Source organism: Heteronotia binoei, chromosome 21 (assembly GCF_032191835.1).
Source record: "Heteronotia binoei isolate CCM8104 ecotype False Entrance Well chromosome 21, APGP_CSIRO_Hbin_v1, whole genome shotgun sequence".
NCBI lineage: Eukaryota > Metazoa > Chordata > Lepidosauria > Squamata > Gekkonidae > Heteronotia > Heteronotia binoei.
The window spans coordinates 191,799,469-191,826,380 of record NC_083243.1 but is presented as its reverse complement, the minus strand read 5'-3'; the positions used below and the strand labels follow the sequence as shown (position 1 = coordinate 191,826,380).

Below are 26,912 nucleotides of genomic sequence, written 5' to 3'. Positions count from 1 at the left end.
GGAGGGCCTCCAAACCGGGGGATCCCCTGCCCCCACCTGGGGATTGGCAACCCTATTGTGACTTGTCAGCAAAATAATACTTCTAAAAGCCGACTCATGCACTGGCACAAGCTCTCATGGTGCAAAACGCACAGCCTTGCTTAAGAAAGCTCATATATTAACAATAAAACTTGTTCGCTTGCAAAACCTGGTGGGGGTTTTTTGGTAACGGTCCGATGCAAAAAAAAACCAAAACGACTCCGGTTTCCGGAACGGCTTTTGCTGACAGCGCGCAATGACGAATTTAAACCAGCCGTCCCGCCCGCGCTGCATCCCACTTTCGCTTTGCAGCAACACAGGAATTCCGCTGCCGCCATCGGTTGACCAATAGGAGCCGTCCTGGGCGTGAGTCGACCCTCTTCCCGCTGCGGTTGGCGCCCGCATCGAGGGCGGGGTTGGCATCGCGCCTTCCAGGAGACGTTGGGCGCTGCGCTCGGGCGGGCGGGCAGAGGCGGCGTCCGCTTTCTGCTGGGCGATGATGGCGAAGAGGGCTTGCACGAGACGCCGGAAGGTCAGAGGCGTGCTGGGATTCCCCAGAAGGACCCCGGGGGTCTGGGAGTGCTGCGTGGTTTTAGCTTGGAAAGGAAAGGAAAGAGAAACAAGGCGGGGAAATAGATGCGCCTTGTAGGCTTGAGAGCCCGAGGTTGGGGGGGAAGGAGGGGGTGCAGAGACCCTGGGAACCAGTCAAACGTGTCATCAGCTTCCTTCTCCCTCTCTCTTGCTTCCTTCTGCACCGCAGCTTGCCTTGCGAGGCTTGCTCCATCACGCAGGAGTTACAGAGCCAGTTTTCTCCACTGGCTGAGGCTCCTCTCTTGGGGAGGAAGGCAAAGCTTGTTTTTCCAGGCTCTCTCAATCGCACAGCTGAGCTGCTGAGCCAAGCCTCTCTTCCTTCTATTGATTGAAGCTCCTCCCTCTCCTGGTCCCCTGGGGAAGGAAGGCAACAGCCAGAGCTTCCTTTGCCCAGTTCCCTGGATCCCGTAGGAGAGATACAAAGAAAGAAGAAGAAGAAGATATTGGATTTATATCCCGCCCTCCACTCCGAAGAGTCTCAGAGCGGCTCACAATCTCCTTTCCCTTCCTCCCCCACAACAGACACCCTGTGAGGTGGGTGGGGCTGGAGAGGGCTCTCACAGCAGCTGCCCTTTCAAGGACAGAGGCTCAGAGTGGCCTACAATCTCCTTTCCCTTCCTCCCCCACAACAGACACCCTGTGAGGTGGGTGGGGCTGGAGAGGGCTCTCACAGCAGCTGCCCTTTCAAGGACAGAGGCTCAGAGTGGCCTACAATCTCCTTTCCCTTCCTCCCCCACAACAGACACCCTGTGAGGTGGGTGGGGCTGGAGAGGGCTCTCACAGCAGCTGCCCTTTCAAGGACAGAGGCTCAGAGTGGCCTACAATCTCCTTTCCCTTCCTCCCCCACAACAGACACCCTGTGAGGTGGGTGGGGCTGGAGAGGGCTCTCACAGCAGCTGCCCTTTCAAGGACAGAGGCTCAGAGTGGCCTACAATCTCCTTTCCCTTCCTCCCCCACAACAGACACCCTGTGAGGCAGATGAAGATATTGGATTTATATCCCACCCTCCACTCTGAAGAGTCTCAGAGCGGCTCACAATCTACTTTCCCTTCCTCCCCCACAACAGACACCCTGTGAGGCAGATGAAGATATTGGATTTATATCCCGCCCTCCACTCCAAAGAGTCTCAGAGCGGCTCACAATCTCCTTTACCTTCCTCCCCCACAACAGACACCCTGTGAGGTGGGTGGGGCTGGAGAGGGCTCTCCCAGCAGCTGCCCTTTCAAGGACAACCTCTGCCAGAGCTATGGCTGACCCAAGGCCATTCCAGAAGGTGCAAGTGGAGGAGTGGGGAATCAAACCCGGTTCTCCCAGATAAGAGTCTGCACACTTAACCACTACACCAAACCTTTAAGACCAATAAGTGCTAATGTTTTAAGCATATTTTAAGGTTTTTTAAAAAAAATATTTAATCGTGTCTGTGTCCTTTATAAAGTTTATATCTCTGCTGCCTAATCTTAAATAAGAATGCACATGGCTCAGCCTAACCCAGCCTGACCTGGCTCGGCCCAACCTGACATGGCCCGGCCCAACAAGGTCTCATTTATGTCAGATCCGGCCCTCATAACAAATGAATTTGACACCCATGAACTAGAGCTTGCTTTTAATTACCTTTTCCAGGTAATTTCAGGTAATCCCTCTGAACTGTGAGAATGTGTGTGTGTGTTTTACTGATTTGTAAACCATAAGGAGGAATAAAACCATAATTAAATCCAGGGGTTTTTTGTAGCCAGAACTCCTTTGCATATTAGGCCGCACACCCTTGATGTAGCCAATCCCCCAGGAGCTTTTAGGGCTCTTAGTACAGGGCCTACTGTAAACGTCAGGAGGACTGGCTACATCAGGGGTGTGTGGCCTAATATGCAAAGGAGTTCCTGCTATAAAAAAAACCCTGATTAAATCTAATAATCCAAATAAAAAACCCTCAAGTCCTGATTTCATCTGATTGTCTGTGGCTGTGCAGTTAAAGTCAAAGTCAAAGCCAAAGTTTTTATTTGTCTCTTCTCATGTGCCAGAAAGGGTACTATAAACTGTTCTGATATGGAACTAACAAATAGCGCAAGTGATACTAAGGAGAGTGATGGTGAAACTGAGGTGCCCAAGTGACCTCTGTGAATGAGAGTTAAATTCCATTGTTATGTTTGAGTGGACAACTACCCACAGTGTATCATGCACAGGTCTTTGGGTATGCTGCAACTAGTTTTCAATGTCTTAATACAGTATAAGGGAAGCATACAATATGTTGCCTTCAGGTTTTTATCAGTCATGTTCCAGTAAAGTGACTTCCCTATAAATGAGTACCCAGCTTGCTGGGGGGGGCGAGGTAAGTGTAGATGACTGGGGAAGGCAATGGCAAACCACCCTGTAAAAAGACTGCCGTGAAAACGTGATGCGGTGTCACCCCAGAGTCAGAAACAACTGGTGCTTGCACAGGGACTACCTTTATCTTTTTAAATATAAAACTGTGAATAGGTTTGAACATTTAAAATACACTTTTTTTCCTAATCACATTTCAGTTCAAGTGAATCTGAATCAGTTCAAGTGTTTGTTGTATTGGGGTGCATAAAATTAACATGTGTTAAATCTGGCTTATATTCAAAAAAGAGAACATGTGTTAAGTCTGACTGTGCTCTGTTTTGGTTGCTGGACATTTTTTTTCCTGGAAGACCCACATTACTGGCATTTGCTGTGTACATGGAAAGGGGGCTGGGAGAACATAGGGACAAAAGACTGTAAAATGCAGGCTGTGATGGGCATTTTTGTAATATGTACGGATATACATTTTCCATCTGATGAGGTGGGTTCTCATCCATTAAAGCTTATACAGTCCTATTTCTCTTAATCTTTAAAATGCAACAAGACTTACTTTGCCCAGTAAGTACAGTTCTTGTTTATGGAAAGAACTGACAACTTGCAGCCTGTTGGTTTATTTGCAAAGAAGTCCCTCAGTGCTCAGACATAGAATTGCAACCTTAGCCGTCAAGGAAGTAACCTTGTTCTTCATCCTTGTATAGTACATATAATAGGGCACCTTTCTTTTTAAGCAAGTAAATAATCCAGTTGCAAACCAGTGGGCTGAATTCTCTGTCTCCAGCAGCTGCCTACGAAGCCTTTTAAAAGTACCACTTCGGTTTTGGAACCCATGAATGAAAAGGCATTTGACATGGGGGGGGGGGGGTTGTATTGAGGAGGAAAAGTAAATAAAATTGGCCTTCCCACCTTTTCTGTCAGGATTACTTCTTAGGGATTGTTGAGGCAGAGAGGAGCAATTTCACCCCCCCCCCCCCCCCGTCCCTTCCTGTGCATCTAGCCATGTTGCATAGCTGTCATCCATTCAGGTCTCCCAACTCTTAGCATTACCAGTTGGGGTGCGGGGAAATTCTGCTTCAACCAGCTTGTTATGCTGGTGCTGCACAGAATTCAACCTAGTATGTTTTAATTGTTACAGCCAGGTTGTTGGTATGCTTTGTTCAGGAAATAAATGGGTTTTACAATGTGAACTAGTTAAGAGTCAACAACTGAAGGCTTTTTTATTTTAAAAAAGAAAGGTTTAAATAACTAATTTTAATCAATTCACCTTGGATTAGGTGTTTCTTAAGCATACTTGTTGGTCAGAAGGCATGTTATATTGTTCCAGAGGATTGTGGTCATGCTTTGTGCTGTTGAAATAGATTGATGTTTTGGGCCAGTGTCACCTAGACATTTTAAAGCAGGGGTGGGGAACCTTTTTTCTGCCAAGGGCCATATGGATATTTATAACATCATTTGCGGGCCATAAAAATTTATCAACTTAAAAAACAGTGCTCTGCCAAGGGAGAACGATTCAGGCCAGCAAAATTAATGCAAATACTGTAATTGTTTTTCTATTTGAAGTCTTGTGGGGAGAGCCTAATCTGGCACACACACACTCGGCCCGCCACCCTAGGCAAATTCATAAGTCCAGGACTTTTTTGTAGGAAAAGCCCAGCAGGAACTCAGTAGCATATTAGACCACATTGCCTAATATTAGCATATTAGGTCGCACCATGTGGGTTAATCAAGTGCAAACTGAACTGTGACAGTAACTTTTCCAGGCCTTACAGCAATTCTGGCTAGCCGGACAGGCCCCAGGGAGGCTGCCGCGCAGTGTCATGGGTGATGGGGACCCCGCAGAAGAAGCTGAGCCTGCAGAAGAAACTGTGCCCCTGCCACCTGCACCAGTGCCCCTGCCTCCTGCTGGAGAAGATCCAAGCCCCCCTGCTTCGCCCTCTCGGGTGGCTCGGGTGCGTGACCGCCTTCTTCAGGACCTCAGGGATCGGAGGAGGGCGGCACGCTCACAAGCAAGACGCTCCCTGAGCCCTGAGTTTTGAAAGGATCCTGGCTCTTCTAGGAGTAAGGATGCTTGAGTCTCAGCAGGATCCTGGCTGCCCTCTGAGTCAGCAATTAGCCCAAATGGGCAACAGACAGCAGAGGGCTATATAGCTGTGGGCTTTGGGAGGAGGCTTTGTGGAAGCAACTAGTCAGTTACCTGATGTTCTAGCAGCCACTTTGGCGTCTGACTCTGGCTTCTGGACCCCCTGACTTTGGCTTTGACTTCTGGACCCCCCTGACTTCGGCCCCTGGACTCCTGACCTGCGATACTGGGACTGTGATTTGGTTTTGGTGCATCGGACCCTCTTTGCTCACCAGTTACAGATCTTGGACTGCCCCTGGACTTCGCCTGACCCGGCCCCAGCCCGTGACACACAGTATATCTGGGCCCTGTTATCCCTGCCGGGCCCTGGGGAGGCTGCTGCACAGTGCGGCTGGGCCCCACAATCCCCGAGGGCCACACTAAGTGACCTTGAGGGCTGCATACGGCCCTCGGGACAGAGGTTCCCCACCCCTGTTTTAAAGTAATGATTGAAACTACATGTCCGCATACCCTACGTTTTTCATGTACAAACAAGACAGTATGTGTTCAAAATCTGATTTATGGTAAGAAGTAGTTGTTTGCTCTTTAACAGTTCAGCTGCAAAATTGACACACATTTGTGCAATCAACAGATGCTGTCTTCTGGGAGGTTGACAGGAACAACTAAAATGACATGCAATGGAAAACAGTAAGAAAAGCTGTGAGCTGCTTATTAACATTGTTCTGATGATACATTGTGCTCTTCGTGGGTTTAACTGCCAGATTCTCCAGATTTCTCTTCAGTAATCATGGGGATGCCTCAGGAGAGTGAACATTTTAAGACAAGCTAATGAACAAGCGTCATAGCAACATCTGTCAGATCAAGTTGTGTTTCAGAAAGCAAAGATATTTGGGGGAATATTTGTTTTTGTATGAAGCATAGTCCAGTGCTTTTTCAGGTGTAATTCTCAGTACCTTCAAAGGGATTATTCTGGTGTAACTGCTTTGGGAATTTCTGCCATTGTGTATTTTATAGGGAATTAAAAAGGAATTATTCGGTGTTTACAGTTATCACGGACTTTCAGAAGTACAATGTATAATATACGGTAACTCAGACTATTAATCCAAGTTGAAAAGTAACTCAGAGACCAGTTAGTCTGTCTCTACAAATCTCTCTAAAATATATCTTGTTTTTGTTCAGACCACATTATAGCCAGATAATAGTCTCATTAACACATATTCAATTATAATCCGGGTCGATTTGAGTATCGATATTCAGTCTAATTCAAATTGTTGCCAGTGCTCAAAGTTGTTCTTTGTCTTTTCGAAGCCACATTCACTGGAAAGTGGGGGGGGGGGGATCCACCGCTTTCCCTTCCTTTGAACTGTCCTGTTTGATGGCAACAAATCTTGAATCAATTTATTTGGAATAATGCTGAGGATAAATTTTCAACGATGTGTAGACATATCAAGAAGGAAGGGGGTTCAAATACCCAATCTAAGATCTACTGTTACGCAGCTAACCTCGCCCAAACAATTAAAATGATTAGGACTAATCCGGTAGAAGCTTGGATCAGTATCGAACAAGAGTATGTTATCCCCTTCTCTTTGAGAGGAACTTTCTGGTTTAAACGCCAGAAGAGATCCTATTCTATACCAGCGAATCCCTTACTGGAAAATTCATTAAGAATATGAGGTAAGCTAAGGAAGTGGATTGTGCCAGGTATTTCCCTAGTTAGGTATCTTTTTCAACCAAGATTGGTTCCCACACTACATAAAGGCTAACTCCAGTCATCCTGTGAGGGATTAGGGGGTTGGATAAAATTGGGGAGTGGATTCAAGGAAATAATAATATTACTAAGGAACAAGCAGAAGAAAAATTAGGAGCTAGTATCAATAGGTACCAGTACTTTCAAGTTTGGAACTTGGTCCACTCTCTTCAGAGGAAAGAAACTATTAGATATGAATTTACACAATTTCAGGTCCTTCTTAAAGAGGAAGGCAAAGGTCAGAAAGGTTTGATTTCTAAAATACATCATTATTTAATTGACTCTCTTCACTCAAATCCGCCCTCTAATATTAAACGTTGGCATTTAATGCTACCTGTTAGCCAAAATGCCCTCAAAACGAGGTTGGGGAATTAGTTAGGTGGGCACCTGGCTCACTAGGAATCTTTTTACCAATATATACCAGGCTCAACCATCCAGAGGGTAATGCTCAATAAAGAGGACTCTAATTTAATAAAAACCAATTGTAATTTATTTAGAATAATATAGTTCGGCTTTCCTTACATACCTCAAAGGCTAGATGAAAGCGATTTGGAAAATAATCTGGAACTCTGCTTCCATCAAGGCTAAAAGCATTGGTATCCAACTCCAATTTTAAAAATGTTTTCATTTTTAACCCTGTCACAATGGGTAAAATCTCTAGGGTCTCAAGTCCAGATTGTTGGAGGAATTGTAAAACTAAAGGCTCCCAATAACTGTTATTATTCATTGAATTATACTGAGGGGGAGGATAGCGAGGCTGTGGCAAAATTTTTGGCTGACATCCTTAAATTTAAATCTGACCATGTATGAATGCATCTGTAAGCTCGGTTTCATTTTGATTTTATCTTCAGTGTTTAAATTTTTTTATTCTGTGTATTTTTTATTTGCAGCTGTTATGCCATTAAAGGTTTGGTATGGCTCCCGATATCATATGTGGTGGGAATGTCACATTTGAACAGTATCACATTTTTGGAACAAAGTGGTAGAGCAAATAAGTCTTATATTCAGCCTAACCATTCCAGTAGACTTTAGACTTCTTTTATTTGATATTTGGATGGATAATTGGTGACTAAAGATTAGAAATCTTTAATCTTGACGATGTTGGCGATAGCTGGCATGACCATTGCTAAAAATTGGGAAAAAACCCACACCGCCATGATTAAAATGTGGTACGATAAATTATGGGACCAGTATGTAATGGGAAAGACAATGAATAACCCTTTCTTTGATAATGATACGTATTTGGCTATACATTATGATTTATTTTGGGCCCCGGTTTTGGAATTCTTTGGGAAATTTTCTTTTCTGCCTAATAGAATGGATTATAGGCTATTTTTCAATTCTCAGTATCTAGCATATTATGTACTGTTTTTGTAAATTGTTCGTTCTATGCTCCCAATGGTCTAAATTAGGTCTTTGCATATTAGATTTATATTTTTATTATTTATTTTCCCTATGCTCCCTTAGTACTGGATTAGCACTTATATTGATTTTGTCTTTTCATTGTGCTCCCGAACCCCTCTTATTTTTTTTCCCTGTATAATCCTTTATGTATTTAATAAACTATTTTCAGAGTTAAAAAATATTAAGGCATACAACTAAGTTTTATTGTGTATGTATAATGAAGAGTTAAAATACCATTTCTGTGTTCAGGGTAGCTGTAAGAAAAACAGCACATTCTGATGTAGAATCTGGGTGTTCTCTCTATTCCAAAGACTCTGAAGATCAGGTAAGAAGATTCAACAAAATCCTAAATTGCTCATGCGTCGCTATTTTATTGAACTGACCTTTAAAGTGCAAATTATAAATAAAAGTATGATTAAATAAATATTATTCATGAAGGCTTTCAGATGTTTGTGTCACTGTGATAACAGCCTGGAGAAGGTGGATAAGTGCTGTTCTACTTTGTTCATTTCTTATGTTTCAGTTTCTTCAGAGATTCTGTATATAACACTTGGTTGGATCCTGCCACTTTGCTCTGCTGGGTATGCACTTTCTTTCTCCCGTGCAAGAAGCCTTTTCCATGGAGGGAGGTTCCATACTTAACTGACCAGAATGGGAGGATCTAACCCAATAAATTTATATTGATAGAATAGTCAGATTAAAATGAGTACACTACAAATGGATGTAAACAATTATTATTGCACTTTCATCTTTTCTTTTAGGTTGCTCAGGGTGACATGGCTCCTAACAGGAGTATATTTATAGGGCATATGTTTGCCTGCATTTTACATTTCCACTTTGTATTTTTAGACATGCACTTAAAACAGTGTCTGAACTTGCCCTCTGCTGACTTTATGAACCAGCCAGTTGAGATCAAATAATTAAAAGCTCAACAATGACTAGACTGTAATGAGGAATTAGACCTTAGCAGATTAGTAGGGGATGGAAAAAGAGGCATCGTTCATCTCCTGTGTAACATGTAATGCCATACCTCTGAATGGTATCAGATGTTAGTTAGATAGGAGGCACAACATGCCAAGAGAAGGGTCTGGAGAGAGATGAACTGCTCCCATTACCACCTTCAGAATCTCCTCACCTGAAATCAGTGAAACTCACAATGATTCTACACCCACCATAAGTCCTGCAGCCATGTCACGATGACCTCAAAGGAATAGATCCCAAATTTGTCCTATCAATCTCTGTGCAAAGATTGTTGCTGCCTCAAAAAACACCACAGCAAGTTACAATGGCATGGCTTCAGTGGTTTCTTTGGGTTGTTTTTGACCATGTCTTGATATCTGAAAGCAATTTCAGAAACTCTCTTTTAGTAGCATACAAACCATGTTGTGTATTTGCTACTCTTCTAGGTGTACACTGTATACATCCCTTAGTATTTGAAATGCTAAAGATCTCTGCTTTGGTTTTGTGTCTAGCGTGAACGGATTTTGTGCTAAATCTAAACACGCAGAGAAGTCTACAACAGAGGTGAACCCAGAGGTGGTTTGGCCAGGACCTGCAATAGTTCTTAGGCTGGAGTTTCTGCTTTGGCCAAACCCACCCACCTCAATCTCCAGCTGTACTACCTAACTATCAAACATTATGTTTGCTAGCACATCTAAAATCTGGCTTGCCTTCAGCTTCATCCTAGCAAAATGACTGAAGTTCTATAAAAGCTTGAATTCTGTTTGTGAAATAACTTCTGCATGTTCTTCATATACAGAATTGCTTCACTGGCATAATAGTTAAAGAAAACTCTTTTTATTCCCACGAGATTACACATAATTTGGACGTGCACAGGATACAACAGTTAAGATCTGTTTTCTGGTAAAGAAAACTGTCCACCTATTTATTCATATCTTTTTCCCAAACAGGTTGAAACTATTCATTATGGCCTTGATCACTGTGCAGCACTGCTCAAGGATATCTTGCAAAATGAGGTTGAACGTAAGCATTCTTTTGATTACTTCAGTTATCCTTTTAGGGATGGCTTATTTTGTCGCTAACTGGCATTTGTTTCAAACGATTTTAGGAATAGAAACCGTTCATCAAAAGACAGGAAAAGCAAGCAGTGTCAAAACAACATCTAGACCCCTACTTAATAAAGTGAAAAGGGGTGCAAAGAAAACTACTCTTTCTACGCATGTACATAAAGAAATTGGTAAGTGGTTGGTTTTTGCTTGTACAATTGTTGTAACAGTCTTTATCAATATTTAGCTTAGAACTCTATAAAATTCCCAACAAAATTCTATGCCAATTCTCTGCCTTTAATTTTTAAAGCTCTGGTAGGTGTGTTGTTTTTTTTAAAACAAAAATGGTACTTAACTGCCAATGCTTAACAGGTGCCACATATATTAGTAGACTGGATTTCTGTTTAGGAGATGTGTGTTCAGCCATTGATTGTGAATGTTATCTGTTGTGAATATTATTTATTTAATAGTCCTGTGCAAATTTTTAAAATCCGCAAATGAAACCACTCAGGGCTAAGGCCTGAAATGTCCCCACCCCACCCCACCCCAACACACACAGTGTAACAGTGTTATCTGTCCATATACAGATGGCACTGGGGGGAGGGCAGGAACGAATCTTTAGGTTAAATTTTGGGTGCTGAAAACAATACATAATGGCTGCCAGAAAGCTGGCAGTACATTTGAGGGGAAGATAAAGAGGTTAATGGAAAACATGGAGGATGAGAGAAAATCTGATGGGGGAGAAAGGATAAGAAAAGAGCAGGTGGGAATTTGTGTGCTAAACTCGGTTCTTTATGATCTTGTACCCTGCGTAGGTATTGTTAGTTCTATCAAACTACTTTGGTATACCGATGTAAGACTCAATAATATTTTCTATAAATTCACAGGATAAAGCTTTTGAGACTGCTTAAGAATATAGCATGCTGACTTTATGTAGTACAGTTGAGTAACATAAACGAAGTTCCAAATATCAAAAGTTTTTCAAGAATAGCATTACAAGAGCAAGATTCCACTAGACGAGCATTGCACCTGCTTTCATTAGCGTTGAAGGAAACCTAAACAAAAATTCCTTTTTTGTTTTTCATAGTGCCTGTATCAAATAGGAAACCAGCCTCTGTTAGTAAAACTGCTGTTGAAGAAGACAGAACCCCTTTAAACACTGAACAGCCCCTTGTTCAGCCAGTTCCAGCATCTTTCACGCAATGTTCTCCTGTAATCCACCAAAAGTTGTGTAAGCATGTGCAGACTCAAGTGTCTCTGCAGAATATCCAACCTCTACAAATATCCACTGGTATTCCAGAAGTTCCACTTTGCCTCATTCCTGAAAATGGTAAGTGAGAGTGTCTTGCTTCAACTGGATAGTTATTAGCTCTTTCGTTGCTTGCTGAAGTTGACCTTAGTATGCTGCTATCACCCAGCTGTATCACCCGCAGAATTTGTCAAGGGGTTTGGAGGCAGTGATGAGGTAGTTAAAAAAGAGGCCCAAATGATGCATATTGCCAGACTGGCCCAGAAGCTTCAGCTGATCCAGAACATGGCAGTGCAAGTCGTTATGGAAACATCAGACAGCACATGTACAACCTGTGCTTCATCAGCTGCACTGGCTTCCAGTGAAGTATCAAACCAAGTTCAAAGTTTTAGTGTTGGCCTTTAAGGGCTTAAGAGGTCAGGGACCAATGTATCTACAGGACTGTCTCTTCCGGTATGTCTCCAGGAGAGCGTTACCCTCACTGGATAGTAATCTGCTAGTGGTCCCTTTGCCCCAGAGACATTGGCTGTCTTCAACCAGGGCCTGGTAAAACTCTGCTGAACACCATCAAGGCCCTGTGGGACCTTGTACAATTCTGCAGGGCCTGTAAGGCAGAGATGTTCCTCCAGGCTTTCGGTTGAGGGCAACAACGGTTTCCAAAGTGGCTGGGGACCGCCCCCCCCTTTACTCTCCAAACTTACTTGTTTCTCTTCCCCCCATCTGTAAGGAGGTTGGCAGTCCAAAATGAGAAAGAACTATAAACTTTAAAAAAAAATGTTTTTATGACTTCAATGTTTTTATTATATGTTGTTTTATCACCCAGAGCCCTGCTGCAGCAGGGACTGGGCAATTCATAAATTTAATAAATACAAATTATTAGTACTAACAGTTTCTCTTTGCCCTGGCAGGATGTCAACCTGTTGCAGCATTCGGTTACCATAGACCTACTTCCACCCCAGCTCTGTCTCCACAGTATACAGCTAATCCGTCAGTTGTTCCGTCTGTAAGTAACCTACACAAGTCTTAAGGAAGCAGTTAAATTAGAACCACCATGTCTTATTCTCAAGTGTTGCTGCTAGTAAAAATTTGACTTGCTTAAATTCTTCCTGAAGACAGCTTTACGTACATGCTGTGGATATCTGTGTTCCAATGCAATTTAAGGGGCACTGGTGTAGGTGCAGATTGGTAGTCAAAGGTGAGCTTTCCATTTTACTTTGGGTTCTATAAGAGAGGGAGCATGGAATTAATTTTAGTTCCTACATGGTTTGGCAACAACTTGAACAAGCCCTACCTCTCTGTACTAATCCAGTTTCTAAAAACATTGTCATACCAGTGGTGATGGTGCAGGAAGGTAAATAATGCAAGCCCTTATTTAAGATCACTAGGTAGTAGAAGGGAAGAAGAGACTGGATATATATTCCACCCTTTACTATCCAAAGGAGTTTCAGAGCAGCTTACAATCACCTTTCCCTTCCCCTCCCCGCAACAGACACCCTGTGAGGTAGGTGGAGCTGAGAGAGCTCTGACAGAAACTGTTGTTGAGAGAACAGCTCTGAGAGAGTAATGACTGGCCAAAGGTCACTACAGCAGTTGCATGTGGAGGAGTGGGGAATCAAACTTGGTTCTCCTAGATAAGAATCCACACTCTTAACCACTACACCAAGCTGGCTCTCAAGTCCAGGAGAGATTAGAGTGAAACTTTTTAGTTCCCCAGTTTGTTCTTCCACCTACCAGCCCAGTCACTTTTACACCCAGTTATCTTTTGTCATCTTCTGCCGGGTCAGTCTTGCGGTGTTTCCAGCATACTCTTGTTGATGAGCACAATTACAAAACAATTTTGCCAGCCTGAAATAATGAGAAAATTCTGGTTTAGGAGAAGTATCAAATTTACAATCAATTTACAATCAATTTTTATGTTTTCTTTTGTGCCATAAGGAAAAGAGTTACTATTATAACCACCATGGCAGGGGCTAAGAGAGTTTTTAGTAAAAAAAAATCCATTATTTTCCAAAGCAGTATACTTTTTATACTATTTAAGGAACGTTCGCTCTGCTCAGTTATGGAATACCATGAAAAAATCATGGATGAGCTCTTGTGTTGGGACAGCTAGCAAAGCAGCATGATCCTGAGACTATAATTAAGCATTTGGGGACAGAATGTATCGACTGCTGTACTAATTTTAAGTGTGTTGAAGTAAAAATTGGGATGGAGCTTAGGAACTACTTGCAGAAGGTGCTTTTAGCTACAGATTGTTTTCTGCTTTCCCTGCAACCTCTTTTGCCTAAAGTATAATGCTCTGGGTTGGATGAGCATCATGGTCACATGGATTGAAGTGGGATGGAGAGTGAAACTACTCCCTTTCCTCCCAGCTGCTCTTTTGCTGGTGGATGAAGCAGTTGACAAAGATTTGCCAGTTTCTCCCTTGTCTCTAAAACCACCACCCCCTGTGATATTTTGACTACAAAGCTCCCCTATCCCCCAGTAATAACTTTTCAGTGAACAAGGTGACTCTAAGGGATACTAAGTACAATGTAAGTACAATGGCAGGGCATTGGATCCGACCCATCGATTGTTTTCACTTTAACTTACTCACGAGTGAATCTGTTTAGGACTGAGTAGAGTAAAAGTAAAGACTTTTTGTATTTACTTGATATAGGGCATTTCCATGGACAGCTGCAGCCAGTGTGCACCGCAGATGGAACCCGGTCTTGCTCCAGCAGGTTTCAGTGCTTCCGCTTCTGTTGCCAAAGTGCAGCCTGTTCCTATATGTTCTGCTCAGCCCCTTCTACTTCAAACCACTCTGAACAATCCTACAAAATCCACAGTCCTCGCAGCACCTGGTAACAGAGAGGCTATATCAGACCAAGGAAGCCAGGACCGAAAGCTAAAAGAGACTGACCTAATAAGGCGTATGCACCTGGCTCTGTTGCATGTACATGAAAAAGAAAACAAACGTGGCAAGGCTAATGGAAAGTGCCAGACTGTTGATCCTATACAAGCTCAGTCCTCAGATTCCCAAGGAGAAACTGCTGAGGAACATAGCGAGGATACCCTGAGTAAACAGGAGGGAGTGGATGGAGGTGACATGGCACCAGTGAGAGATACAGGTTGTCAGACTAGCTTCGACAAGGCAGATTTAAAGCCTCAACGAGGAAGCTTGCAAGAAACAGCAACAAAAATTAAAACAGTGAAGTATTTTTTGAGAGAGCTGAAGGCTCTGCTCATAGACCATGGTAAATTTGGGGTTCTGTGGGACAGTGGAAAAAGTTTTACATGCTTTCATGCAGTTGTAATTTTGTAGAGTTGACTAAAGTGTATACAAGTGTGGCAGCATAGCTTGTCTCCTTTCTGCTAAATTTATATATTTTGGTGTTAGCCTGAAAACTCATACCTGTGAATAATAGTACAGAGGGCATAATACACTGGGACTTTCTACACAATCCTTATGGAAATAAAATATGCCCAGTATTTGCATTCTGAATGTGTTTGCTTTTATATTTTCTTTTTAAAAATACAAAATGAAACAAAAAAATGACAATATGACATTAACTTTCCGTTTTCTGTGTTTCCTAACTGTTGCTGTTCTGTCTTCTGAAATGTCTTGATATTCCATGATTCACAATTCACTGCTTTCCTATTCTACCTCTATAATTGTATCAGCATAAAGGGAGAATAGGAAGGTGGCAAATTGTTTTAGCATGCAGTTTTATTATAAAAAACTGAAAAGACATACATAACATTGAGTAGTTCCATGATTATGTCCCAGATCAAGCCATAATTCTGGAGAACTTTGCAATATGTAATGTGTGTTGAATCTAAGACTTAAAGTTCATTAAAACCTTGATGAGGATGGCAAGGAGGTAATGAACAGCACCAAAGTATATTCTGAGAAAAAGTGCATGTTAATTAAGTTATGTACTTTGCTCCAAGCTAATCAAATAAATGATTGAGAAGAGCAGTCTGAAGGTATTTAAAGTACAATATACATTGATCACATGTTCACATGTTATCACATAATGAAGAGCCCATGGCTGAACACATTTTGTTGTACTAGTACCCTTGTGAAGTTTGCAAGTACTGTCTAGCCTGGGCTAGGTGAAAAGCAAGTACACTTGTGTGTGCGTGTACACATAAGTACTGTCCAGCCTGGCCTACATGAAAAGCAGGTAGGCTTGTGTGTGTGTGCACGCACGTGCACATGAAGTGCGTCAAGTCATTTCCCACTTATGGTGACCTATGAATTAATGTCCTCCGAAATGTCTTATTTGTAACAGTCTTGCTCAGGTATTGCAAATTAAGGGCCATGGCTTCCTTGAGTCAATCCTAGGGCTGGGCATGAATCCACAAATAAATCCCAGTTCAAGAATTTGACTTCACATTCCAGGATGTCTGCTCAAGATCAGCAATTTCACTGTCATGGTTGTAAAGGACATTGAGATCCTTCGTATAATTCTGCATATTTTGCCACCTCTTCCTAATCTCTTCTGCTTCTGTTAGGTTTCTACCGTTTTTGTCCTTTATCATGGCCATCTTTGCACAAAATATTCCCTTGATTTCTCCAATTTTCTTGAAAAGATCTTTGTCCTTCCCATTCTGTTGTTTTTTTCTGTTGCTTTGCATTGTTTCTTCAGGAAGGCTTCCTTATCTCTCCTTGCTGTTCTCTGGAAATCTGCATTGTACTGGTGGTACTGATTGCTTCTTTCTGTACAGTGTCACAAACCATCCATAGTCCGCAGCCTCACTGAACCGTGCAAGCCCTCTCGCCATGTCAAGGCAGCAATCCATGAGAGAGGCTGTAGGCTCAGATCCAATTAAATCCAATTTATTTCAACAATATTTGTTTCTAAATAAATGAGTGGAGGTACTGGTTTTACATTTCAGCATGCTGGGGATCAGATCTATGCAGCTAATGAGATTATCGATAGTCTGTTGCTAGGATTAGCAACAGACCTGGAGAAAAATGTCCTGTCATTCAATAGAGGCTTAATGTGTGTGTGGAAATGGAGAGATGATATTTTTTCATAGCATGGGGGTGAGTGATACCCATTTAAACCTCTATAAAAGCAGCAGAACATTTTTCTTCAGGGCAGTTGGCAACTGTATTTTGCTGCCACCTTCTGTTGTATGAATAGGCCCATTCTTAATCTTCCACAATAACATGGTCTCTGTACCCTTGTCAGTTATCTTTTTTTTCTTGTAGATGATTCAGAAATCTTGAGGCTGCTAAGAGAAGTGGAAGACTGTATATCTTTCTTGCCTGCTGCTGTTGACAGTTCAAATGCAGAAGCCGAAATAGCACTTGCTCTTCAACCTCTCAGAAGTGAAAATGCCCAGTTGCGCAGGTCAGTACTGTGAGTGGAAAAGAGCTGCTCCTTTAAGGATATGAGTTCAGTTCTGAGCAGGTATGAAAGGGTGATCTTCCAATTGAAGCAAAGAAACTTCCATAAGGTAGTTAAGCTTATCATCCTGTGTTTTCCAAGACTAAATATGTAACAACTGTAAATTAAATCATTTATTTCTCCCTTGCCATCCTGCAGAGTGGAAACTCAATGCATTTTGGATCTTTTAAAATGATTTTTTTTAAAACTTCGTTTCATCAAATGTGCTTCTAAAATGAGAGGCACATACAGGAGTTTCAGTAGTAGCAGTAAAAACTCCAGGAAAAAAAAGTCCTGTGAAGATTTATTTAAACATAAACTTAAACCAGATACATAAAATGGATTCTCCGTTAGCACAATACAGATAGGCAGTGCGAAAGAGAGAAACTATGAAACTCAGCACATGCACAGCTGAGAAGTATATAAGATAAATCCAGTTACCATTAACTCGAACCAAAAGAGAATTGAGTGTGCTGAGCATTGTTAGCTCCACTTGCCTAGTTACGAACTTGCTAGTCAGGTGGCATTTTGTATGCCATATAGACCAGTTCTCTGTGTATTAGTTATTAACTACACTGAGGCAATAGACCACTGCTCATAGGTATGACATAACCAAGTAACATCACTGGTGTTCAAATGACATAACTAATTCTTTCTGTTTACTGGGGTCAGATCAATACTGATAACATCCAACTGACTGCAGGTTTCTCACTGCAACTGGCCGAATGTGGCACCGAATGATAAATGCCAGAGTCAAAAGTGAGGGGGAAGAAAGTTTTTTAACTTCTGAATTACAATTAGTTGTAGATTTTCATTTAATTCTTTCTCTTTTTTTCTCCTAACTCACATATAGGCAACTAAGGATTTTGAACCAGCAGCTCAAAGAACAAAAGAGAGCTGCAAAAGATTGCAATCGGGATGGCGATATTGATTGTAAGTGTCAAGCGAGACTCAATATATTTATTTTTTTAAACGCTTTGATCCAGTAGACAGGATGAACCATGGTTCATCTAATGGAGGAGTTCTTTGGAGGTTCAGGGTTCAGGACAACCACAAACCTCCATTTTCCTAGTTAGTGCCCATTCCTAATAGTTTATTTTGACAGCTTGAGAGGGTGGTGCTAGGGGAGAGGGTCTCATCAAAGCACCCATTGGTGTGTGGAGTCCCTCGGGGGGATGATCCTCTCCCCAATTTTGTTTAACATCTATATGCACTGTCTCACCTGGCTAGTCAGGAGTTTTGGGATAGGGTGTCATCAATATGCAGATGACACCCAGCTATATCTGTTAATGGACTGCTAGCCAGATAGTGTCCCAGAAGACCTGGATAGTTGTTTGGAGGCTATTGTGGGATGGTTAAAGCAGAATCTTCTGAAGCTGAACCCACTGAAGACAGAGGTGTGATTTTAGATGCCTCCCTCTTGTTGGAGGCTCAGATCACAAACATGGCCAAGACAACATTTTTCCATCTTCGCCAAGCCCAGCAACTGATCTTTGACTTGTCCCATGCTGACCTTGCCACAGTGATCCATGCAACGGTCACCTCTAGACTAGACTACAATAGCTTGGTCTATGCAAGGCTGCCCTTGAACCTGCTCGAGAAATGTCAGTTGTCCAGAATGCGGTAGCACAGGTCCTTACTTGTACCCCATTGAGAACACATATATAGCTTGTGTTCTGCCAGCTGCGCTGGCTTCAGATTGAGTACCAAAACAGTTTCAAGGTTCTGGTCCATACCTAAATGGTCTGGGACCATTGTATTTATGGGCCCTCATCTCCCTATATATCTCTCAAAGAGCATTATGCTCATCTAGTAACAACCCATTGGTAATCCCTGGCCCCAAAGTGGTCTGGTTGTCCTGGACTAGGACCTTTTTGGCTTTGGTCCCAACCTGGTAGAACTCTGTTTAGTGAGACTCGGGCCCTGTGGTTCGGTTCCGTGGGGTCTGTGAGACAGATGTTCCACTGGGTTGAGAAAGTGATGGTTAGAGAGATCAGGTGGCCTCTGTCCTTCTCCCCTCCCCCCACTTTCTTATTCTCCATTTCCCCCCTTCCATTATTTATATCTTATTTCTCTTTAACCTGTTCCTTCCTCTCTTGATCTTATCCTCCTCCTTCTTCCTTTCTTTTTCTTCTTTGTTCTTTTTCTCTAGGGCTTGTTTTTCCATTTATTGTTGGGCTACAAATCTCTCTGTGCTGGCTACCTCCCTAGTTGCCCACCTGTGATGGATTGTTGGGGTGCCATGAAACATAGTAGACTGTTAGGTTTTTAATTTGTAATATGGGGATCTAAAAATTGTAATATGTTTGTTTTGTTGTACATTTAACTGTTGGAAGAGTGTTTTGTTAGTCAAAATCAACATCTTGGATTGGATCTAGAAGGCTCTATTTCAGAGGTGGGGAACCTTTTTTTTCTGCCAAAAGCCATTTGGATACTTATAACGTCATTTGCAGGCCATACAAAATTATCAATTTAAAAAACAGTGCTCTGCCGAGGGAGAACGATTCAGGCCAGCAAAATTAATGTAAATAATTGTTTTTCTATTTGAAGTCATGTGGGGAGAGCCTAATTTAATACACACACACACGGCCCACTGCCCTGGGCAAATGCCTAGGTCCGGGGGGAGAGGGGGTTGTAGAAAAAGCTAGAAGAGAGAGAAGAAGGGAAACAAAGGGCAAGAAAGGAATGGGGGGAAGAAAGAGAAATGAAATGGAGGGAAGAAAGGGTAATAAAGGAAAATAAAGAAATAGGGAGAAGAAAGGGAAATAAATGGAAATAAAGAAAGGGGGGAAGAAAGGGGCCAGCAATCCCTGAGGGCCAGAACAAGTGATAGAGTAGGGGTGGGGGCCGGATGTTCCCCACCCCTGCTCTATCTAGTGTAGAATAGTTGCTTTATGTTCCTTTAGAAGGCTGGATTGTCATATTATGTGACCTGGCTAAAATGGCCTCTAATGACAACCATTTTGTTGAATGTGTTGCAATAATCAGTACTAGATATTACAAGGATACTGTGCCATTTCTGTCTGGGTAATTATAAATACCATGTTTTGTTTTGGGGTTTTTTGTTCCATAGTTATCTCGCTTCAGTCCTTGAACAGGACACTGCAGAGTCAAATGAATGAATCCATGAAAAGTATTGAGTCACTGCAAAATAAAAATGAAGAACTAATTAAAATCCTAGAAAGCCAAAGGGAAGAAGAAAAAAGACTAACAAGAATAATCCACGAGAGAGAGCAAGAACTGCTAGAAAAGAAACAACAGAACGATGTTGAATTAACAAAGCTCAAAATGGGTGCGTTTCCTGGGGCTGCAGGCTTGGTCTTAAGGTGCCTGTAACATAAATGAGTCACATTTTGCCCATATATATTTTAGAAGCAGATGAGATGCTGGCCAACATGAAGAGTTTCCAGTATAAGGTAGAAGCAGCTGAGAAAGAGAACCGAATCATGAGTATTACATTGCGTCAGCGAGATGCAGAAGTGGGCAGACTGCGCGAATTGACAAGGTAATGTTTCCCCTGCAGTAGAAGCCAGTTTCCGCCCTACTTTAGTATTTGGGGTAGGTGAAAGCAATTTGTTCTTCAAACTTAGTTTCTGTAACTATGCAAAATGTTTTTGAAAAACATATGTAATTCAAATAATCTTGGACCTCGGTTGAAGTAAGTACACTGCACTATCACTTGACACTTGGTTTTGCTTTCAGGTTATATAACATGAGCCAGCATTTTCAGGTTTGCTTTGTTTAGTCGTCTGTAGAAAGCCTTCTAATAATTCCTTTGTAGGTATAGCAGGATGCAGTGCGTCAAAGAAGAATGAAGTTTAATTGATTTGTTCAACTTCTGGCTCAAGTCCATGAACAGGTTTTGTGAGTGCTGTCTAGTCACAATGTACCTCCTCTCCCTATAAAGTTTCTCTTTGTGCAAGGGCCCATCAGAAAGCACTGGCTTTGGATAAATGGAAGTTTTAAGAAGCATGTACCAGAGCAGAGACTATGTAGTGCTCCTGGAACTTGTTCGTCAGGCCTGAATAATTGATTTTGGGAGATCCCTCTTCATTATGTAACACAAGAAGATGACGCTTTAAATATAAGAAGCCGCATAGAAGATGGAAATATGTAGAAGCCAAGCTACTTCCATCTCCATACTCTTGAACCAGATTTCTGATTCAAATCTCCCCCAGTCTCACCTATGAAAAGGACACCGTTACTGAGTCGGCAGAGTTTGTCAGACATATATATATGAACTTTTCTCTTGTGACTGTAGTTCTTAGCCAACAGAGGGTGGTAGTGATTCATGTACTGAATTGAAAATTTGCTTTTTTTGGAAACTAGGCATGAACATTTTCAGTCAAGAAAAAGACGACCGCAGATTTATACCCCACCCTTCTCTCTGAATCAGAAACTCAGAGCGGCTTACAATCTCCTATATCTTCTCCCCCCACAACAGACACCCTGTTCAATTTCATTTTATCCCTAATTAAATTCCCTTTCAGGTCAGCATATTCATGACTAAATATAGCATTGTGTACTTTGGCGGAAAGTGTGGCGGTTCCATGTGGCCAAGTGCAAAGTAATGCACATTGGGGCCAAGAATCCCAGCTACAAATACAAGTTGATGGGGTGTGAACTGGCAGAGACTGACCAAGAGAGAGATCTTGGGGTCGTGGTAGATAACTCACTGAAAATGTCAAGACAGTGTGCGTTTGCAATAAAAAAGGCCAATGCCATGCTGGGAATTATTAGGAAGAGAATTGAAAACAAATCAGCCAGTATCATAATGCCCCTGTATAAATAGATGGTGCGGTCTCATTTGGAGTACTGTGTGCAGTTCTGGTCGCCGCACCTCAAAAAGGATATTATAGCATTGGAGAAAGTGCAGAAAAGGGCAACTAGAATGATTAAAGGGCTGGAACACTTTCCCTATGAAGAAAGGTTGAAACGCTTGGGGCTCTTTAGCTTGGAGAAACGTCGACTGCAGGGTGACAAGATAGAGGTTTACAAGATAATGCATGGAATGGAGAAAGTAGAGAAAGAAGTACTTTTCTCCCTTTCTCACAATACAAGAACTCGTGAGCATTCGATGAAATTGCTGAGCAGACAGGTTAAAACGGATAAAAGGAAGTACTTCTTCACCCAAAGGGTGATTAACATGTAGAATTCACTGCCACAGGAGGTGGTGGCGGCCACAAGTATAGCCACCTTCAAGAGGGGTTTAGATAAAAATATGGAGCACAGGTCCATCAGTGGCTATTAGCCGCAGTGTGTGTGTATATATAAATTTTTTTGCCACTGTGTGACACAGAGTGTTGGACTGGATGGGCCGTTGGCCTGATCCAACATGGCTTCTCTTATGTTCTTATGTGAACAGAGGCCTCAGAAATGTTGTCTATAAGAACTTAAACAGAACAATCCGAGATGTGTGATCTTGGGTTTGCCACACTTTTACTAATAATAATTCACTGTTTAATTTTACTTAACAGGGCTCTACAGGGCAGCATGTCCAAGCTTCTGTCAGACCTCACTATGGACACCAAGCCACCGAAACCAGGAAAGAGCCTATCAAAAGCTCTCCTGGAAATTCATGAAAAACAGCTTCAGGGTGACATGTACCCTCTTAGTGCTTTCGTAATGAGCTACCTCCAAAATGTAGAGATTGATCAGGTAAATACAGAGCCCCTCTCAAAGGGGGAAACGAAAGAAGCAGATCAAACGGATGACAGGGCAGCTGAACACTCCCCTCAAAAGTCTCCTCTTGTTCCACAAGCAGTGCCGGCTCCAGCAAACCCATTCGCCTTTCTAAAGCCTGATGTGGAGGCAGCCAGTGATTTGAGCACTCTAGTGGGGGGAGACAAGCTGGATGAGACGATTTATATTCCTTTGACTAGCAGTCCATCAAAGAGATTGGCGGTGGCAGCTGAAAGATGTGGCATGTCTCTCCAAGATCCGAAAAACCATGACTTTGGATTGGCTGATTCAAAACAGTTAAGCAGGTTTGGGGTGTTGGATGAGGCAAAAGTCTTTGATAAATTCAGTGGTAGCTGCACTCTAAAGAAGACTGTGGAAAATAAACCTGAAAATATGTGGAGGACAGCAACGCTGGAAAGCACGAGGCCTCAAACACAGCCAAAAGAAATAACAAACAGAGCTGCTAAAGAGATTTTGGATAATCCAGGCAGACTTCAGCCTGATAAATTCTTTTATACTCCCATTTCACATTGCAAAGGAAATGTGCAGAAAAAGGGCATTGGAATTTCTGCTCCCGACTCAAGTTTTTCAACCTTTGATTGCTTGTCAAAAAAATCAGAATGGACTATATCTTCCTTTTCAACATTCACTTCTCAGGATGAAGAGGACTTTAAAAATGGTCTTGCAGCCTTGGACGCTAACATAGCAAGACTGCAAAAGACATTGCAGAACAATTTGACAAAATGAGTTCTCATGGATGAAATGGAGGAAGAGGCATGCTTTTCTTAATCTCAAAGTGATTTTTTAAAAAAACCTTCGCACTGTTATTTTAATAGCCAGTTGTTTTCTGGATTGATACAAAATTCAGTGTCCTTGTCCTACTTCATTTACAGGAAAAAAATGATAAAATCAAGTAAATCTGATTCTAAATTTTGTAACTTAACCATCGTAAATAGACTGTTAATTATGAATATTTGTTTATCACATTAAAGCTTTTTAAGATAAGATACTATTTTGAGGTTTGTTTAAAGGAGAAGACATCTGATTTTTAAATCCGCATACCTTCATACTGCCTGGAACCTTTTTCCCAACAACGAGAGCGTGTGTGTGTGTGTGTGTGTGTGTGTGTGTATCTTCTTTGTTTTTCTTCCAGATTCTGAGAACCCTATCTCAGGACATTGCTGCCTGCGGCAGGAAAGATGTGCATCTGGAAAGTCCCTTCCATTTGAAGCTCAGTGATGGATCTGTCTGCTTAGTATACATGAGGTCCTGGGGATGCAACCCTTGATATCTAGCTAAAAGGACCAAGCCATAGGCAATGTGAATGACTGAGACCCAGGAGAGCTTCTCCTAGTCTTCAATAGACAGTGGTGACATCGATGGACCAATGGTCTGATTCAATATAAGGCAGCTTCATGTGTGTCTATTCACACTCCTGCTGGGGGAGATGGGGAGGATTCTTGTGGAAGGAAACACAGATTTCCAGTGAAACGTAAATGTATGTTGTTGGTGGAAAAGACACATGGGGCAGTCTCCTTTTGTAGACTCAACTGACCTGGCTGTGTCATGTTTTTGTAAACGTGTTGGATTATTGGGGTGCCCTAGAGGACAATTCAAACTATTGCTTCAAAATATGGCAGTCTAATGAACTGTTACTGTACCTATTTTAAAACAGGTTACAGGGGCTGCTAGTTTGTTTCCAAATTCAGTGCAAGTTGCTGGCCATCAGCCTTCACGGTCTAAGTTGCAATGATGGTGGTGGAAAGCGCCATTAAGCCACAGACCACTCGCAGTGCCACTATACAGTTTTCAAGGCAAGAGACTACAGAGATGGTTTGCCATTGCCTGCCTCCGTGTAACAACAACACAAGATTTCCTTGGTGGTCTCCCGTCCAAGTACTAACCATGGCTGACCCTGCTTAGCTTCCAGGATTGGGCTAGCCAAGGTCAAAGTAACCAGGTCAAGACAAGTTGCATTGAGCTCTGGGGAAAGGTGGGGCAGAAACAGTTTGATATAGGATACTGAACAGAAGAGTCCAACGTTCTGTGTCATGCAGTGGCCAAAATCTAGGTGCCATCAGGAGGTCCATCAACAGGGCCAGAAAACCTGCAGTTGCCCCCAACAAGTACCAAGAGTACAGAGCGTCACTGTCCCTGACATACTATTCCCTCTATATTTTGTAGTTAATAGTCACAGATCAACCTCTGCTCCATATGTTTATCCAATCCCCTCTTGAAGCGTTCTATGCTTGTAGCCACCACCACTTTCTGCAGCAGTGAATTCCACGCGTTAATGACTCTGGGTGAAGAAATACCTTCTAAACCTATTGCTCATTAATTTCATTAAGTGCCCATGAGTTCTTCTATTGTGAGAAAGGGAGAAAAGTATTTCTTTCTCTACCTTTTCTATCCCATGCATAGTAAACCTCTTATCATGGCACCCCTCAATTATCTTTCTCCAAGCTGAAGAGCCCTAATGTCTTTAACCTTTCTTCATAGGGAATGTGTTCCACTCCCATAATCAACTCTTTTTTGCACCTTTTCCAATGCTATAGCAGTCTTTGAGGTGCAGCATCCAGAACTGTGCACGATATTCCAAACGAAGCCACACCATAGATTTATACAGGGGTATTGCAATACTAGCTGATTTGTTTTCTCCTGCTTTCTTAATAATTCCCAGCATAGCTATTTGCCTTTTTCATTGCAGTCTCACACTAGTTGATGTTTTCAGGGAGGTATCTACTATAACTTCCAAGATCTCTTTCCTGGTCAGTTACTGCCAGTTCAGACCTCATCAATAGATATAGTATTTAAAGGTAGAATTTTTGGCTTGAATATGCCACATTGACGCCTGCTCACCCAGGCTCTATTCCTCTGGAATGCCTCACAGTTCTCCCTGGTTCTCACCGCCCTGAATAATTTAGTGTCATCCACAAACTTAGCTAGTTCACTTATTATTCCCAATTCCAAATCATTACTGAACAAGTTAAAAAGCACCAGACCTAGTAGTACTTTATTCACGGTCATCCGACCAGCTTAATACAAACAAAAACAAAATCATAAAAACAAACCCATCACCTCTTACACAAAATTCCTGACGCCAACTATTGCACATATTGTTAAAACTCATAACCAAGATTTACACTCTCAATTTCCCTCCTTTCCAACTGAGCAACATAACAGAAACGGGCAATCTTAGATGAAACATCAGAATGAGCGTCAGACAGGAGGAAGGCAATCTGTTCATCCTCCGGCCTGCCCGCCAGGACCCGAGAATTGGAGAGATTAATCTTGCCCTCAAGTCATTGTAATTAGGGCACCGCAAAACGATGTGGAGAGTTGTTTCGACCTCATTGCAATTACAGGGGCACAATCTTTCCAGATATGGGTACCCAGCATAACGTCCCAAAAGCACTGAAGAGAAAAGTGCGTTGAGTCGTGCTTTTGAGAAAGCTATCCGATATTTTGGGATAGTGACGTTGAAAAGATACCTGGCTGGGGACAGTACTTCAGCTTGCTTCCCGCCAGACCTAGTACTAAGCCCTGCAGTACCCCACTGCTTTCCACCTTCCACTGTGAAAACTGCCCATTTATACTTAGTTTCCTGCTAATCACGCCAGGCACTCAGCACTTCCCCCTCCTCAGCGCTTTCCCGAGTTTGGAGGGGACTGAGGATGGGAAGCGGCATTCTTTCTGGTCTCTGAGGGGCCAAGGGAGCTTCTCCAACCCCTCAGCACCCAGAAAGAATGTGTGGTGCTTCCCTTCCCCAATGCTTTCCAAGTTCGGAGGGCGCCGAGGATGGGAAGTGCTGATCTTTCCGGGCACTGATGAGCCGGGGAAGCTTCTCTGACCCCTCAGTACCCAGAAACAACACGTGGCACTTTGTTTCCTGCTAATCACTCCAGGCACTCAGCACTTCCCCCTCCCCAGCGCTTTCCCGAGTTTGGAGGGTACTGAGGATGGGAAGCGGCATTCTTTCTGGTCTCTGAGGGGCCAAGGGAGCTTCTCCAACCCCTCAACACCCAGAAAGAATGTGTGGTGCTTCCCCTCCCCAGTGCTTTCCAAGTTCAGAGGTCACTGAGGATGGGAAGCGCTGTTCTTTCTGGGCAATTAGGGGGCCGGGGGAGTTCCTCCAATCCCTCAGCACCCAGAAAGAACATTCGGCGCTTCCCTCTCCAGCGCTCTCCAAGTTTGGAGGGTGCTGAGGACAGGAAGCACTGTTCTTTCTGGGCAGTGAGGGGCCAGGGGAGCTCCTCTGACCCCTCAGAACTGAGTCGGAGACTTGGACAGTGTGAGCGGGGAGGGGGCACCCACCCCTGCTGGGAGCTGGCGCCCTAGGCAATCACCTAGTTTGCCAACTCCCACACGCCGGCCCTGCTTAGAAACCTTTAAGAACTTCATCAAAAGCTTGCTGGAAGTCTACGTAAACAACTTCTACTGGCTC

At 42.7% G+C, this 26,912-nt stretch overlaps 1 protein-coding gene across 1 annotated transcript; it reads left to right on the top strand.

Moving 5' to 3' along the window:
* Positions 1-351: 351 nt before the first annotated feature.
* On the top strand, positions 352-23,473 carry CCDC14 (coiled-coil domain containing 14). The gene is made up of 13 exons (XM_060262174.1): positions 352-550; positions 5,634-5,689; positions 8,403-8,478; positions 10,064-10,136; positions 10,222-10,350; positions 11,247-11,489; positions 12,317-12,411; positions 14,065-14,641; positions 16,609-16,750; positions 17,640-17,719; positions 19,860-20,078; positions 20,159-20,291; positions 22,264-23,473. The coding sequence occupies exons 1-13, from the start codon at positions 515-517 to the stop codon at positions 23,213-23,215; spliced, it is 2,811 nt and encodes a 936-aa protein (XP_060118157.1). The 5' UTR covers positions 352-514; the 3' UTR covers positions 23,216-23,473.
* Positions 23,474-26,912: the final 3,439 nt, after the last annotated feature.